General features: G+C 34.5%; 3 protein-coding genes across 3 annotated transcripts; 2 read left to right on the plus strand and 1 right to left on the minus strand.

The window, feature by feature from the left end:
• The first annotated feature begins 654 nt into the window (after positions 1-654).
• Positions 655-2,147, plus strand: LOC149514787 (transcription factor VIP1-like). Its single transcript, XM_089744320.1, has 4 exons — positions 655-797; positions 984-1,074; positions 1,605-1,731; positions 1,813-2,147. The coding sequence occupies exons 1-4, from the start codon at positions 661-663 to the stop codon at positions 2,055-2,057; spliced, it is 600 nt and encodes a 199-aa protein (XP_089600446.1). The 5' UTR covers positions 655-660; the 3' UTR covers positions 2,058-2,147.
• Positions 2,148-3,684: 1,537 nt separating this feature from the next.
• On the plus strand, positions 3,685-6,539 carry LOC111302218 (pentatricopeptide repeat-containing protein At2g30100, chloroplastic-like). Its single transcript, XM_022898153.2, has 2 exons — positions 3,685-4,892; positions 5,441-6,539. The coding sequence occupies exons 1-2, from the start codon at positions 4,146-4,148 to the stop codon at positions 6,212-6,214; spliced, it is 1,521 nt and encodes a 506-aa protein (XP_022753888.2). The 5' UTR covers positions 3,685-4,145; the 3' UTR covers positions 6,215-6,539.
• A 2,888-nt stretch (positions 6,540-9,427) lies between these two features.
• LOC111302219 (inactive receptor-like serine/threonine-protein kinase At2g40270) lies at positions 9,428-13,986 on the minus strand. Its single transcript, XM_022898154.2, has 9 exons — positions 13,466-13,986; positions 13,220-13,358; positions 12,364-12,435; positions 12,129-12,272; positions 11,897-12,037; positions 11,122-11,690; positions 10,719-10,909; positions 10,507-10,639; positions 9,428-10,399 (listed from the first exon to the last, which is right to left on the minus strand). The coding sequence occupies exons 1-9, from the start codon at positions 13,584-13,586 to the stop codon at positions 9,801-9,803; spliced, it is 2,109 nt and encodes a 702-aa protein (XP_022753889.1). The 5' UTR covers positions 13,587-13,986; the 3' UTR covers positions 9,428-9,800.
• Positions 13,987-15,682: the final 1,696 nt, after the last annotated feature.

Raw genomic sequence — 15,682 nt, forward strand, 5'->3', positions numbered from 1 at the left:
TACTAGTCTTTGCTTAACCATTTCTAGTGCTCATATAAATTAATTCATAACCTTTCATATTTTATTATGACACACCATAATGATCCATACATAATTCTTATATGAAAAAATGACGGAAGTATTTCTAGCCAAAAAAATCTCGATCGAAACTTTTCGATTTCTCCCAAATCGATAACTATTTGGAGCCCCTTATTCACTTGTAATCCCTCTTACAAGGTAATTTGTTTATAAGGTAATAATAAATTAGAAAGGAAAAAAATATATTTCTAAGACAGCTTGGATATTTACCAAATTATACAGGGGAAAAACTGCAAAGACTAATTCACCCAAACTAGAAAACATCTCCGAAACATTCATTTTGTCAAATCTTGGACATTTTAGATATATTACATGCTTAATTATATATGGAAATCAAAGTAATATATTGGAAATATATTCCAATATGCATGTACATACATTTTCTAATGGAAAATCGATTAATTGGCAGCCCTGGTGTATAAAAAGGAATGATCTTCAGGCTTGCTTATTGACTCACCCCACTCATTTCTTCTTTGAAGAGGTAAGTATATACAGCAAGCCACAAACTTTGACAAGATTGTTAGTTGTTTAATTCTCTTTAATTAAGCTTGATTTTTGTAGGTATAGAGACTTGTGAAAGTAATGAAAGGAATTTATGGTAGAGATGTTAATCAAGAAACACACAATGCTACTTTACGAATGTTTCCATCCAGCGCTGAGAATCAGGTTGGTCGAGGTCAAGGACAAGGAGTTGGAATGGACCCGAAGACGTTGAAAAGGTGAAAAATATATTGTATTTTTACTTAGGGAAAATTAATGATTTTTTTTTTCAAAATTTAAAATTTTTAAAAGATAAATCCAATTTGTCTTATCCACTTAAAAGTTTCAAATATGTTTGTCAAAAAGATAAGATTTATGAATGTAAAATATTTTTCATGCTTTTTTCTTCTTTTCCGACCACGTAGAGTCGCCGGAAGCCGCGAATATTCACGAAGGCATCGACTCAAACAGCTACAGTACATTGCACAACTGGAAAAAGAAGTAAGAGATCTCCAGGTGAACAAAATTCTACGTAAATAATTCATGCATTACTTTATGCTGTCATTGAGTTTTGACATCGAAAATCCAAATAAAAGGTTATAGCTTTTGAATGTGAACCGAATGTCTAGATCGGATGTGAGAAATAAAAGAGCCGTGTGAGATAAAAGAACAAGAGAGCTTCCAAATTTGCTCTGACGATGTTTTTTCTACAGTCAAAATTAATGAGGAAAATTCAGAATGAGTAGGGAAAGAATATATAATATCCATAGAAAGTTTTTTTTTTTTACCATAATTGACGTTTTATGTCAAAATAAATCAGAATATGGATAAGGTGTAATCTGGTCTTACTAGTTAGAGCTTCTGTATACAAAAAGGACTGGTCATGTTGCATGTAGCACATAGTATAGGGAAATGGCACCTGATCATGTTAAATTAGCAGGGAACTGTGGGAGGCTTCAAGCAATTTTACGTATTCTAATTTCTTTTCTCATCAGATTAATTATAATAAAAAAAATCATTAAAAATATCTTTAACCATGGCTATAGGCTGAAGTGGCAATCTCCTTCCCAAGGATCAAATGTGCTGATACTCAGAACTCATTGTTGCGAGCAGAGAATGGTTTCATGAAGCAAAAGCTGTCTGCGTTCTCTGGAGAACTTATTTTGAAAGAAGGTTTTCCCTTAAATATTTCTTTGTTTCTGATGAGTGTGAACAATGAGTCAAAAACTGATGTTGTTGTAATAACTTCTGCAGCTGAATATCATAAGCTAAAGAAGGAGAGGGATGCGCTGAAGCAAATGTCTATGCTGTACCTAGCACCATATGCAGAAATCTCCAAAACAAAGCACTACAGTTACCAGCTGGTGAATATCGCCTTAGATCAAACAGGATTCAATCAATTTAGAGAAGCACCGGTGGCACCAAATATGTCGAATCAAAACTTGGGTACCCGGTTTGGATCTGATGTCAACAACGGAAACGATCGTAATCCGATGTAAACTTCCATCTTCTATCGATACCTTTAATATCTTCCTGTTCTAATCTTTATTTTAGTGTTGGTTTGTATCTTCAGTTTAATTTGCAAGGAATTTTCAGAACTTTTAAGTATTTTTCTCGGCCTTAAGTTGGAAGCTGGATTTAGTAAAAGGGAGAAATAATTCGGACGTGCTAATTAATATTAATTGAGTTTGACTTACGATTGGATTCTTCCTAAAAATAAATCGCCACTTATTTTTGTATTAAGGTGATTAAACATACGGGTTTAAATTCATCATAAAATTCAGAATAAGATAGGATCGGTAAATTTAGTTGTGGTTTGAAAAGGAAGGATTTCATCAATAACAATTGTATGAATATTCAAGTCAAAATACTCTCTTTTATTTTTATTTTTTAAAATTAAGATGGATTAAGAAATTTAAAAAAATGTTACATTGTTAATTAGGATATCGTTCTGGGGCATGGGAGCTTAATATAAAGCTGAAATGCTTTTGAAGAAGGAAAAAACTAAGAAATTAAAGCAAATATCTATAAATAATTTGGAGTATATTTTTCCTGAGAGAGACCTGGGGTTTATTTAGATGTATTTGATTACTGTAGTTGTGTGAAATGCAGTGTACTATAATTTATGAGCAAGAGAGCGCTGCAGATAGAGCCTTGAACTATACTGAAAACTTCCTAGTCCTAAACCACCCGATCTTAGTAAGAATTGCTGGTGTCTCTATGAAATAATTTTTTTGTCCTCCAATTTGTCTCTTACAAGTTTGCTACTCTCAGCTATAGTATATCAAAGTAGAGCTCTTTTTATTTTTATTTTTTGGGAGAGACAAACGGAGGTCTCTATAGTACCTGCATGTGAAGAACATCAAAACAGGACAGGAAAATTTCTATATTTGATGTGCTTATTGAGACTTGAGAAGCTTAAATCAGTGCAACAGTAGCCACCTACCATTCTCTCCCACTAGTTCAAGTTTTTAACCCAAGGCAGGATATACATTTCTGTCTTTGAGCTCATTTATACATTCAGAGAATACATTTCTGCCATATACAATATACTGCATGAGAATTTGTACCCCTTTTTATGCGGATCAAACCAATATTCCAGAATGAGTATTTTTGTCCTTTCTCTACCCATCACATTTGCATTCTGGATAATACATCATACATGCATGTCATGACAACATCATGCCATGCACAAGGCAAAGGCATTCTACCATCATCCATGATTAATAGATAAATATTTACTGGACATAGCCCAAGAAACATTATGGATCCAGCAAAACAAAAGCTAGTCCTGGCTCTAGTTTTTGCTTCCGCAACCCTGTCCAAAATGATAGCATCAAGACCCAAAATCCCACTATTGACCCATCTCTCTGGGGTTCATTCAATTGGGTGGGTTGAGGTCCTTTGGGAGAAAAAGTTAGGAAAGAGATGGGCCCTGATTATGGCCGTGTGGTTTATATTGGATTTTGAATGGTCCCAAGCAGGCCATAATCAGGCTAAGTTTTATAAAAGAGGTGAAATAACCGAAAAGGACTCCTCGACCTCTAGTCCAAACGGAAGACCACAAAAGGCAAAACGCAGAGGCAAATCCATAAATAAAATAATAAGCGATGCTTACTAAAATTTGCTGAGAAGTCTTCGTTCGGACACGTCTACAGTGTAAACTCAAAAACTTATTCGACAAGGCCATCTTTGTAGTTGTCTTGTGGGAGTTGGTGAGGCAAGCTTCAACCTTCAACCTTTAACCTTCAAAAACACTGCCATTTTGACACACCATCACCACCCAATTCCCAAGCCTTTTTTCTTCGTCATAAAATTTTTCCCTTTAATTGAACTCCAAGAATCTTTTTATTTTTCCCCCGTGTTTCCCTTTTCATGGATTCCCTTTTTGTCGTTGTTTGCCCTTCAGGAAACCGTGAGAAAATAAAAGAAAAGAGCGATACTTTGGACTCCAGTAGGGAACACTCGAGTATCATTTGACTCATATTAGGCGTGGGTTTTCCTTTATTTTGTGAGAACTGAAGCTAGTTTTTGTTTCTTTTTCCCTTTAATTCTCTTGGAAACCAAACGCTACACATACCCAACAAATGGAAATGGCCTTTGCTTGTCGGTTCACGCCGTTGACTGAATTATCTTTGCATTTTCAACGGCACCGCTTTCTGGCTTCGCAATTTTATCAGACTTTCTTCTGGAAACATAGTCTGAGAAGAATTTCAACCAGGATCTGCAACCACCAAAATTCAAGCTTTGTTCTTAGGAAAAGACAACCAAAAACAAGAGAATACAGGCTGTTCAAATCGGTGGAATTGGACCAATTTTTAACGAGTGACGATGAAGATGAAATGGGTGAAGGCTTTTTTGAGGCAATTGAAGAGTTAGAGAGAATGACTAGGGAACCCTCTGATATTCTTGAAGAAATGAATGATAGGTTGTCATCAAGAGAGTTACAGTTAGTTTTAGTTTACTTTTCTCAAGAAGGAAGAGACTCTTGGTGTGCACTTGAAGTCTTTGAGTGGCTCAAAAAGGAGAATAAGGTTGATAATGAGACAATGGAACTTATGGTTTCAATTATGTGTAGTTGGGTCAAGAAGCTGATTGAAGGAGAGGGTGATGTTGGTGATGTGGTTGATCTCCTTGTGGACATGGATTGTGTGGGGTTGAAGCCGGGTTTTAGTATGATTGAGAAGGTGATTTCGATGTATTGCGAGAGGGAGAAGAAGGAGGGAGCAGTTATGTTTGTGAAGGAAGTTTTAAGACGGGGAATTTCATATGAAGATGATGATGGAGAAGGACAGAAAGGAGGACCAACTGGTTATCTGGCTTGGAAGATGATGGTATGTTTATTTAAGCTCTGATTATTATTATCTAGATATATTAGTTTGAATGTTAGAGATTGAATAATTTTTCTTTTAGTGTAATAGAGAATTGGTTGAGTCAAATTTGCATGTTATTTGCTGATTGAATTTTTTTTTTCATTCTTAATATTGCTAACAACTTGGTCATTTTTCCTTCTTATTCTTGGAATTAATGATCACTACTTTTTATTCTTAATAATCAATTGTTAGTATTTCTTGTTTTTGTTTGTTGCCTCTAGGGTTCATTACTTTCTTGACTGTTTATCAGGTTAGGAAGTGCAACTATACTTTGATCGCTCTGTTATACTTGGTCAGAACATTATGCTTTTATGTGCAGAAAGCATACAGTTTTATGTTGTATCTTTCTTTTGCTGATTGTCTGTAAGGTGGTTTCTTAATTGGCGTTGTCATTCTTCATTATAATCTGCAGTGATAACAAATTCTTAATTTTTCTTACAGTTTATTGCTATTCCAGATTATATATTTCTGACTCTGTCTCAATAATCAATTTACCTATGTTTTGCCAGGTTGAGGGTAACTACAGGGATGCCACCAAATTGGTGATTGACCTTAGAGAATCTGGGTTGAGGCCTGAGATTTACAGCTACCTCATAGCAATGACAGCAATAGTCAAAGAGCTTAATGAATTTGCAAAAGCCTTGCGGAAGTTGAAGGGTTTTGTTAGGTCTGGTTTGGTTGCTGAACTTGATATGGAAAATATAGAGCTTATAGAAAAGTATCAATCTGATCTCCTTGCTGATGGACTAAGATTGTCTAATTGGGCAAGTCAAGAAGGAAGTTCTTCACTTTATGGGTTGATTCATGAGAGGCTTCTTGCCATGTATATTTGTGCTGGTCGTGGAGTTGAGGCCGAAAGACAGTTGTGGGAAATGAAGCTTGTCAGTAAAGAGGCTGATGGGGACCTTTATGACATCGTTTTAGCTATTTGTGCTTCCCAAAAGGAGGCTAGTGCCATATCACGGTTGCTTACTAGATTGGAGGTTTCAAGCTCTCTGCGTAGGAGGAAAACTTTATCATGGTTATTGAGAGGTTACATCAAAGGAGGGCATATTGTTGATGCTGCAGAAACGGTGGTTAAAATGCTTGATTTGGGCTTATATCCAGAATATTTAGACAGGGCTGCTGTTCTGCAGGAACTGAGGAAAAAGATCCAACAGCCAGGAAACACCCAAGCTTATATTAATCTCTGCAAGCGACTGTATGATGCGAGTTTGATTGGACCTTGCCTTCTATATCTGTATATAAAGAAATATAAGCTTTGGGTTATAAAAATGCTTTAAAAACTGATGAATGGAAAGGAAAATCTTGAGCCCAGATTTTTTTTTAGAAGTATACTTTCTGGGTGAAGAATTCATTGGAGAAGCTTAGGAGTTTTATAAACCTGAATCTTGTATGGTTTAAGATGGCCCTAGAGCAGTAAAAGGATAGTCAGTAGAGGATATGCAGACCAACTGTGAACGCTGGAAATACATGGTGAGCATTTTGTTCTTTGGGTCATTTAAATACTTGTACACACTGTGGCTACTGTGTAAATGAATAATGAATGTTCCTCCATTTGTAACTAATAGGACTCCAAATCTGTACTACAAGTATGTTCTTGCATTATTCTTCTCCTCTTCCTTTCATCCCTGGAATATATCATATTTGCATTAAGCTTCATGTACATATTTTGCTAGTGCCACACATGTTGTAATCAACTTTATTTCCAATCTGGAATGATGGGCTTACCTAGCATCCGGCTGCTGGGTGACCATGGTAATTAGAAGGACCATGAAAAAAATAATAATAGACCAAGAGCGCACGAATATATGAGCCTTCAAACTAATAAAATATAGTGGTGAAATAGAGCGAGTGCCAGGCAGCCTATCCACCATCTTCCTGGAATGTAGTTTTAAGCGATAGAATCAGGTCTACTTGATACTGGCAAGAGACGTAGGTTAAAGGGTTAACACTGTTGTAACTTACGATTTTTCAGGACTTCGTCTTATCTCTCTTTGTTGATCTTGTACATGAAAAACGTTAAAAAAGGTCTAAATCTCTTTTTGTAACTGTAATTTTTTGTTCTTAATTTTCTTCCTCCATGTTTGGCCAAAAAAAAATCTTCCTCCATATCTCTCCTTCCTTTCTTTATCCTTCATGAAATTCAAATGATATTGCCCCAGTCTATTTCCAACAGCTCCCCAAGGCCACCTGTCACACCCCAAGATGTCATGTTAAAATGAAGTAAAACCTTAAAATAATAAAAAATCTTTTTTTTAATCATTTTAAAATTTTTTAATAAATTGATATAATTTATCAAGTAAAATTCATATCTTAAATCTAATTAATGATACATCTTTATATACCTAATACAAATCATACAAAAATAGAAAATTATTTCATAAGATCTCATTGGCCAATATTGTCTAAGTAATCTTTTCCATTTGATCTTCTAGCTTTTCACAAAATTAAGCAAACTTATCATTTACTCAAATATATAAAAAAAAAAAAAAAGGAGAATGAGTAAACCACAGCCAAGCAATTATAGGTTCACACATCTTATCGGATCAAGCATCATTTTCATACATATTATATAGATCATTTAAAATATTCATCAAATCATAATGTCAAAATATTTTCAAAATTATTAGTGTCAAACATTTCGCAGATCATAAATCAATATTAAAACACGTCAATTTATAAATCATTACAAAATATGCTGCCATTCAAATATCATAATCAAATTAAATCATGGATCAATTATTAAAATCATCATAAATCATTAGTTTATCGTTAGTTTTTTATTAGTTACATCACTGCTATAACCCGTGATATTAGTCATATCGACAATTTTATCCTTATAATCATTACAAACTATTATATCTCGCTAGCCAAGGCCTTACATTAACTATTATAACTCGTTAATATGATCATATGATCATGTCTATACTAATTACTATTACTCGTTGGCCAAAATCATAAAACTAGTTCTGGTGTCGATGATTCCACTTCAAAGAAATGTAAAAATGTAACTATCATAAAATTATTTTTTTAATATAAATCATTTTTTTATTTCATTAATAAGTATGATCCATCATTTATATAACAAAAACATAAAATAATCATATGCTTGATCCTATTTTCATATATTGAAAATAAAGAAATAAAATATTTACTCATTTAGAAACATATATATATATATTAAAAAATAAGTAAAATATGTGAGATTCTATTTATCTAATTTCGATTCCATCATTTAGTTTTGCCCCCAAAATAATTAATGACCTATTCAAGATAATTTCAACATAATAAAAATTAATCAACCCATTTTAAGACCAATGATACTAAAACAATTAATTTAAGCAAGGTTTAATTCAACTAATTAATATTGATAGTCTGAGCTCCTTTTACTAAAACAACCATATCTCAAGATTTTCAACTCATAATTAAGATCTTTTTGTATGTTAAAAACTTGACTCGATAAACCTTTTAACCATATATGGCCCATCTCGTAATTCCTCGTAGATTAATTATAATAATTTTTGCAATCCATGTCATATACTGCTGTTAGATAGTATGTATACATTTTAATAAAAATTATACATTTATTCATAGGAAACTCCAAATTTAATTATGCTTACTTCGTTGAAAAGTATACTCAATATGATTTCTAAACATATATGGTTTAATTTGTAATTCCTTACATAAAAATTAAGAGGAATTTCTTAATTCCTTTCTGCTGCAACTATTAGGCAACTTGCACATCATTAAATAAAAATTAAACTACCCTTTATAGAAAACTTAGAATTGACTCCCGTTTATTTCAATGGAAAGTAAATTCAGTAAGCTTTCCAATGATATATAATAATCATAGCAGTATTTTATCTCTTAATATAAAATATTATCTTAATCCATCACTGCAAACACTAAGGTTTATACGAAACAGAAATTTGATGGAAACAAAAAATTTTCTTTTTAACTCCATCAAATTTCTGTTTCCTATTTTTACAGTAATAAAGTCACATTATTAAACTCTCTCAACACTTTATTAGACCCTAATTAAAATCTAAATAATTTGCCCAAACTAATCTTGCCTAAGGATAATAGATTTCCTAAAATTTTAAGATTTTTTGATTATAAGTTAAACCTTAAAACTTAACAATTAATACTATTTCTTCTAAATTGAAAAAAATTATTTACTCACATTTGAAAGACAACTCTTCTTGTAGACTTTATTCTTACCTTCACTTAAAATCTTTTGATTTATCTGTTCTATATAAAAAATAGAGGAGAATAAGCCTTTTTTTTTCTCAATCAATTGTCGACCAAATAAGTGGAAGATACTAATCCTATTATAAGTTGGTTATTTTATCAATAGGTCTTATGTATTTCTTATTTTTTATTAAAGAGTTCTTCTACTTATAAAAATACTTAAAATAAATTTTTTTTTTTTACGGGTATTACACTACTTGACTTGATGCTTAATAAGAATGCAAGAGAAATAGAAAAATTATGGGGTAAGACTGATCTTATTAAGTTAGATGGTTTGAAATGTTCTAATACGGAATGATAAAGGAAAAAGGGAAGAGAATCAACATTTATTCATCTCGCAAGTTGCTACATTAATGGAATGTATACAACCCGCTTTGGCATATGAATGAACAAATGAGGAAAAGGAAAGGTAAGAAACAACGAAAAGTATGGAGAAGGAGCAGCAAACCAAGGCCCAATAACTCTTTCTGTCTCAATTATATACAACAATTCATTTCTCTTACCAGGTATTAGATTAGAGAAAGAAGAATCTACCCGCAACTCCACCGCCTCGGAGCCCAACAATAAAAACAGGGAAAAGAGTACGCAAATTTATTAACGTTTCAACTTCATGGATCAACTTGCTTCAGCAGACAAGATTTCAAGCTCAGCCCACCAAAGGGGGGATAGTTTTGGAGTTGCCCCATCAGGATCTATTGCTGTGATCTCTTTTAACTTAGATGCAATTTCTTTCATTGTTGGTCTTTCTTTTGGATCGGGATGAACACAAGTTTTAATCACTTCAAACAACTTCTCTAGTTCATCTTCTTGGAAAAATTTAAGAGTTGGATCCACCATTTCTTTCAAGGGTTTGTCCCTTTTCAAATAATCTGATGCCCAGTCTGCAAGAGAAGCATTGCCTACAGAATATGGGATCCTACCTGTTATCATTTCAAACAATATTACGCCAAAGCTGTAAACATTGCTCTCTGCATCTGCTGACGGGGATTGTAAGAGCTCCTTGGTAGCTGATTCCACCTTGGCTGCAGTGGCATTATTCAAGAGGCTGAAATCAGATATTTTGGCAGCATAGTCTTCAGTCAGATATACAGAGCAAGACTTCAGGTTTCTATGGGCTATAGGAGGATTTTGCTGATGCATGTGCTCAAGGCAGTATGCTATTCCCATGGCTATTCTCAGTCGCATTCCCCTGTCCAAGTGCTCGGCCTCTTGTACTGCAAGAAATCCAGAATTCAGTATCATCCAAGCCATATATCAATTCATTTGGCATCATTTAATAAACACTTGCTTATGCTACAGATTAAAAAGTTGAAGGACTTACTATGTAGATGCTCAAAGAGTGTTCCATTAGGAGCATACTCGAAAACCATCATTCTTGTGAAAGGCACATTTTCTTCACAATAGCCGATAAGGTTCACCAAATTCTTGTGGTTCACTTTAGACAATGTTTCTATCTGAAGGAATGAATAAATTGATGCTCAGAGATGGTCTAAAAAGTCTTTAAGAATGTGGTGATTTATGATATTGCAGTACCTTCTTTCTAAATTGTGTTTCTAAATTCTTTGACCAGTCTTCACGAGATGCAACTGCAGTCGATGTCAAAGCTATTTCAACCCCACTTGATAAAGTCCCCTTATAAACGGTGCCATCAGAAAAGGTGCCAATTATATTGCTGAAATCCTCACAAGCGGCTTCAAGTTCTGATCGCTTGAGCTGTGGTACACCTGAAATGCAGACACCAAAATAAGAGAGGTCGAAAAACTCCATCTTTGTTTCACCAAGTATAAATTTTAATCCAAAGTTTGAGTTGCACAAGACTTCTATATAAATTGCCTAAAAGAATACTTTTTGGGCTGCATAAAGGTTCAGCAATTTTAACTGGGTCCACAGACACTTAGAACTGCATGGAGAGTATTCTGTAACAATGGAAACATACCAGTTACAAATGCCTTCTGCAGCTGCCCACTTAATCCTGTGGCCCAAGGTTTGACAGTAACCACCTTACTTCTTCGGAAGAGGAAAATGCTCAGGACCGAAATCAACACAAACAAGGAACCCCCGATACTTCCAACCAAAATTAGAATCATATGATGTTTTGAGTGAGCACTCTCATCTTCTATTAGGTTTGGAGTTGAAGCAGGGGAATTGGTTGGGACACTGTGTGTAAGTGGTGGTTCAGAGGTAAATACTGGTGGATCTACGGGAGGTTGTGAACCTGGAGTCGGTGCTAATGTAGGTGAAGGTGAAGGTGAAGGTGCTAAAAAGATACTGGAAGGGGATGCTGATGGAGACAAAAATGTTGAACCCAATGGAGATAGAGATGGAGACAACGGTGATGATGAAGGTGAAAATGGGGATTCTGACGGTGAAGATAGATGATTAGGTGCAAGTGAAGGCGATGATGACAGTTGAGAAACTCTTTCATTGGATTTGAGTGCATTTGAGGGATCTACCACCTGCTGCAGCCGCCTCCTGTGAGCTACATCTCCTGGCTGGGCAATGTTCCTAAGAATGACATGTCATGAAGCATATACTCAGAAACAAAGTTTATGCGCAGCAAGACTGTAATTTCATTCAAGCTAATTTCTAAGTCCCTTAAATAGTCGCATTTAGAACATTAAGATCTTCCTTCTCTGACACAGTTTTTAGATGGATGCATCAAAAAACCACTCAAAGGAAAAGGAGATGTTATGTCGGTTTTGATTGCTTACCATGGAAAACCTCCGCTTTTACAGGACGGCCTAGTAGCAGCATTGGTTAGCTGATTCTCGTCTTCTTGAAATTCAGAAAGCATCTTAACCTCATATAATTCAGGTGACATGCTGCCAAGAAACTCATTGTTGTCGAGCAAACTGCATTAAGAAGAAATAAAAAAAAGAAAAGCTAAATAAAAGCTCCAATAAGATAAATCTAAATATAAACAACTTGAAAAGAGGATCTTACAGTGTTGTCAGGGAAAGATTATCGCCAAAATGAGATGGAAATGGTCCACTAAAGTTATTGTATCCAAAATCCAACACCTCCAGCTCCTTCAATTCCCCAATTTCCTCAGGAATGTTTCCAGAGAAAGAATTGTTGCGCAATATACTGCGATGGAGCAACATCGAAAGCAGCACTAAGAAAATGAGTGACATAAAGGAGATTTATCAAACTATAAATCAACCAATGATGGACTTACATAGATTTTAAATACCCCAGCTTCCCAACTTCGGGTCCCAAGGTCCCAACAAGGCAAAGATCTTTCAGATTTCTGCAAGAAGCATAGATCTGACTTCAGTGTTACCATCTAATTAACTACATATTTGGAATCACTTCACTAATACAGTGAAAACCATGGTACATCTACAGAAAAACCATAGAGTGAAAAGCAATGAAACTGCAACAAGAAGTAAATTATTTTCAAATACCTAAAATAAAAACATCACATGTAGCATTAAACCTTGGGTTATCTTATCAATATCAAGCTTTATATCAAAATTTAAATTCTCCATAAACAACTACAACATCAGACAACAACCAAACCCCTCTATATCCCTTCAGAGAAAATCAATCTGACAAAGACTTCATTTTTAATTTCAAGAGCCGAATTCAGCAATTAACCCTGGGTGCCTTAAAATTGTTAAGCAGCATACCATGACTGGAATCTAACATGACCAACTACCTACCATATACAAAAGGGATTCCCAATATTTTCATATAAAAACAATCTCCCTCTAAATCCTAACTGAATTTGGATCTAAATTTGCGAGATATACAATGAAAGCCCATACATTAAAACGAGACTGTAAACTGCTGCACTCTAATAACGTTTACAAACCGAACAAACTTCATTTTAGGACAGCATAGTTTCAAAGTCCGATGGCAGACAATACGTCCAGAATATTATAACCAGCGAGATAAAAGATAATGATAATAGGGCCTCTAATTGTACAATTATATGACAAATTTGAAACTATTTCTTTCTTGATTTCAGAGAAGAACACTTTAAACAAATAAACACAAAGAGTTAACAATTTGCAAGAAGAGAAACTCACAAAGAGATTACTTTTCCATCGGAGCACTCGACCCCGAACCAAGAACATGGATCAATCTCTCCATCATTTTCCTTCCAGTTTGATAAAGCACCAAAAGGGTCGCTCACCACCCTATCTCTGAGCCTCAACAAAGCCAAACCTACACCATTTTTGCACACATATATATTCTCGTAAAAAAGTATAAAGAAACTCTCTTCAAGGCTTCAAGAAATTGTACGGACATGCAAAGCTAACCATTATATATACCTTCACTATTCAAAGACAAGGAAAAGCTCATATTCTGATCAAACAGTGATAAAACCAGCATTAACATCATCATCACCATCATCCTGAACTTGAACCGCTTGAATCCCCACCGTCCATCCATCTCCAACAAGAAGATTTTCTAGCTTCTTCTATCAAGTTGAGAAGATCACAGAGACGCAAATGTATTGCAGAAATAAAGAAAAAATAAAGAATGTAAGAGAGCTTCTTGGCATCTACTAACTGCTATAGGCTGCTAGGAAATTTGGACAAGAAGAGAAGAAAGCGCGTGTACATAGCGGTGATAAATTATTTTTTATAAAAGGAAAGTACTTTCTGTAAGTTAAAACCGACTGAACTTTTTTAAGAATAAATGAAAAAGGGACCAAGATACGGACACAGTACGCACGGCTTTTAACAGTCAGACAAATAAAACATAAAATGTAATTTGGGTTCCGAATCTGGGTTTGGTCTTCTTCGGCGATTTCACTATCGTTGCTGGTCTGATTTGTTTGCTTGCCGGTGGATTGACCCGCTCCTTCCTTTCTACATTTATAGCGCCGTCCTATGAAATCCCCCACGTGCTTCTCACATGCTAATATTCTTTTTATTAAGTCCTAGTTAAATAATTTCTTGTTTTCCTAACTTAAATTTTTCTGAAAAAAATAAAACTCACTGTAATCAGTTTTGAAGATTAAAAAAGCTGGTAGAAAATGTTGGAGGATTTACTAAAGGCGACATCTCAACTATGGCTTGAATCCAAAGGCTTGTGGTACATTCGTACGTATGGGGTTCGTGAAACCGAATCTTTGCCGTTCATTTGATTGGCACGGCACAGGGTGGTTGATATGTAAAGATTTTTGTCTTGATTTGATATGAAAGTTTCAAGGTTTTATCTTAAAAGGGAGACTTATATATCATAATAAAATTTTAGATTTAGATATCTATATAAATATATTATAATAAAATTTTAGATTATTCCGTCAAATTTAACATCAGATTATCTTGTTAAACTCAAAATATAATATATAAATCTATCGAATTATATCAAATATTAAGTAAATCCAACATAAAACACGTACAAATCACATGATCACATTGATATTGAGATTTTAGAGGTGACTCACAATATGTACTTAGTTTTCATAGGATTCTAAAAATGGTTTCCACCACTGAATCACATCAAACGTTAAGTAAGAGCAACATAAAGCATATATAAATCACAAGATCACACCAAAAAAAGAGTCATAAATTTATATTTAGATTTCTACATATATATCATAGTAAAACTTCAGATTATCCCGTCAAATACAACATCAAATTATCTCATCAAACTTAATATAAAGCATACAAATCTATCAAATCATACCAAACATTAGGTAAACCCAACATAAAGCACATACAGATCATAAGATCTACCGATGTTGGGATTCTAGAGGTAGCTTCATCGTGTATTTAGCTTCCACATGATTCTAAAAATGGTTCCCACTACAGACCAAATTTTGTAGAGACTCACACCCAACTTGTGAGGTATTTATATGCTTTGACCCGAAGACCTTATGATTTTATCTTATAAAAGGACTCTCACAAGTACATTAGGCAAACCCAACATAAAGCACATACAAATCACAAGATCACACCGATATTGAGATTTTAAAGGTAGCTCTCATCGTATACTTAGCTTCCGCAAGATTCTAAATGGTTCCCACCACCGATCAAATTTTTGTGAAAACTCGTACCCAACTTGCGAGATATTGTCTGCTTTGACCCGAAGGTTTCACGGTTTTGTCTCACAAAAAAGACCTTACAAGTTTGGGTTTAAATCTCTACATATATATCATTTTTTATCCATGCATTCTTTTAATATAAGATTGAAAGTATTACAATCTCTCCACCTTACATTTAGAACAAATGTTTGTAAAGACTTGCACTCAACTTATTATTCGCTTTGATCCGAAAGTCTTACAAATTCATTAGAATTTTGGGGCATTACAATCTGTTCACCTTTTCAATATAGGATTGAGGGCATTACAATCTTTTCACCTTTAAAGCTTGATGTTTTTGTCAAGCCAAGTTCAGTTACAGGACCAAGATCACACCAGACATTAGGATCTACACATTCTTTCAATCGGAGGCATTACAATGACGTTCCTGTCAAGCCAAGTCCAACCACAAGACCAAGATCACACCAGACGTTAGGATCTACACATTCTTCCAATC

Source organism: Durio zibethinus, chromosome 15 (genome assembly GCF_047325235.1).
Source record: "Durio zibethinus cultivar Kanyao isolate XHJ-2024 chromosome 15, ASM4732523v1, whole genome shotgun sequence".
NCBI lineage: Eukaryota > Viridiplantae > Streptophyta > Magnoliopsida > Malvales > Malvaceae > Durio > Durio zibethinus.

What these genes read in the sequence shown, in the direction of transcription:
- LOC149514787 (XM_089744320.1), top strand. Translation starts at nt 661, where the DNA reads ATGAAAGGAATTTATGGTAGAGATGTTAATCAAGAAACACACAATGCT. An exon ending in GACCCGAAGACGTTGAAAAG is followed by an intron (nt 798 to 983) that starts GTGAAAAATATA and finishes CCGACCACGTAG; the next exon opens with AGTCGCCGGAAGCCGCGAAT. An exon ending in AAGAAGTAAGAGATCTCCAG is followed by an intron (nt 1,075 to 1,604) that starts GTGAACAAAATT and finishes CCATGGCTATAG; the next exon opens with GCTGAAGTGGCAATCTCCTT.
- LOC111302218 (XM_022898153.2), top strand. Translation starts at nt 4,146, where the DNA reads ATGGAAATGGCCTTTGCTTGTCGGTTCACGCCGTTGACTGAATTATCT. An exon ending in ATCTGGCTTGGAAGATGATG is followed by an intron (nt 4,893 to 5,440) that starts GTATGTTTATTT and finishes ATGTTTTGCCAG; the next exon opens with GTTGAGGGTAACTACAGGGA.
- LOC111302219 (XM_022898154.2), bottom strand. Translation starts at nt 13,586, where the DNA reads ATGGATGGACGGTGGGGATTCAAGCGGTTCAAGTTCAGGATGATGGTG. An exon ending in CTGGGGTATTTAAAATCTAT is followed by an intron (nt 12,273 to 12,363) that starts GTAAGTCCATCA and finishes GCTCCATCGCAG; the next exon opens with TATATTGCGCAACAATTCTT. An exon ending in ACTCTTTGAGCATCTACATA is followed by an intron (nt 10,400 to 10,506) that starts GTAAGTCCTTCA and finishes GATTTCTTGCAG; the next exon opens with TACAAGAGGCCGAGCACTTG.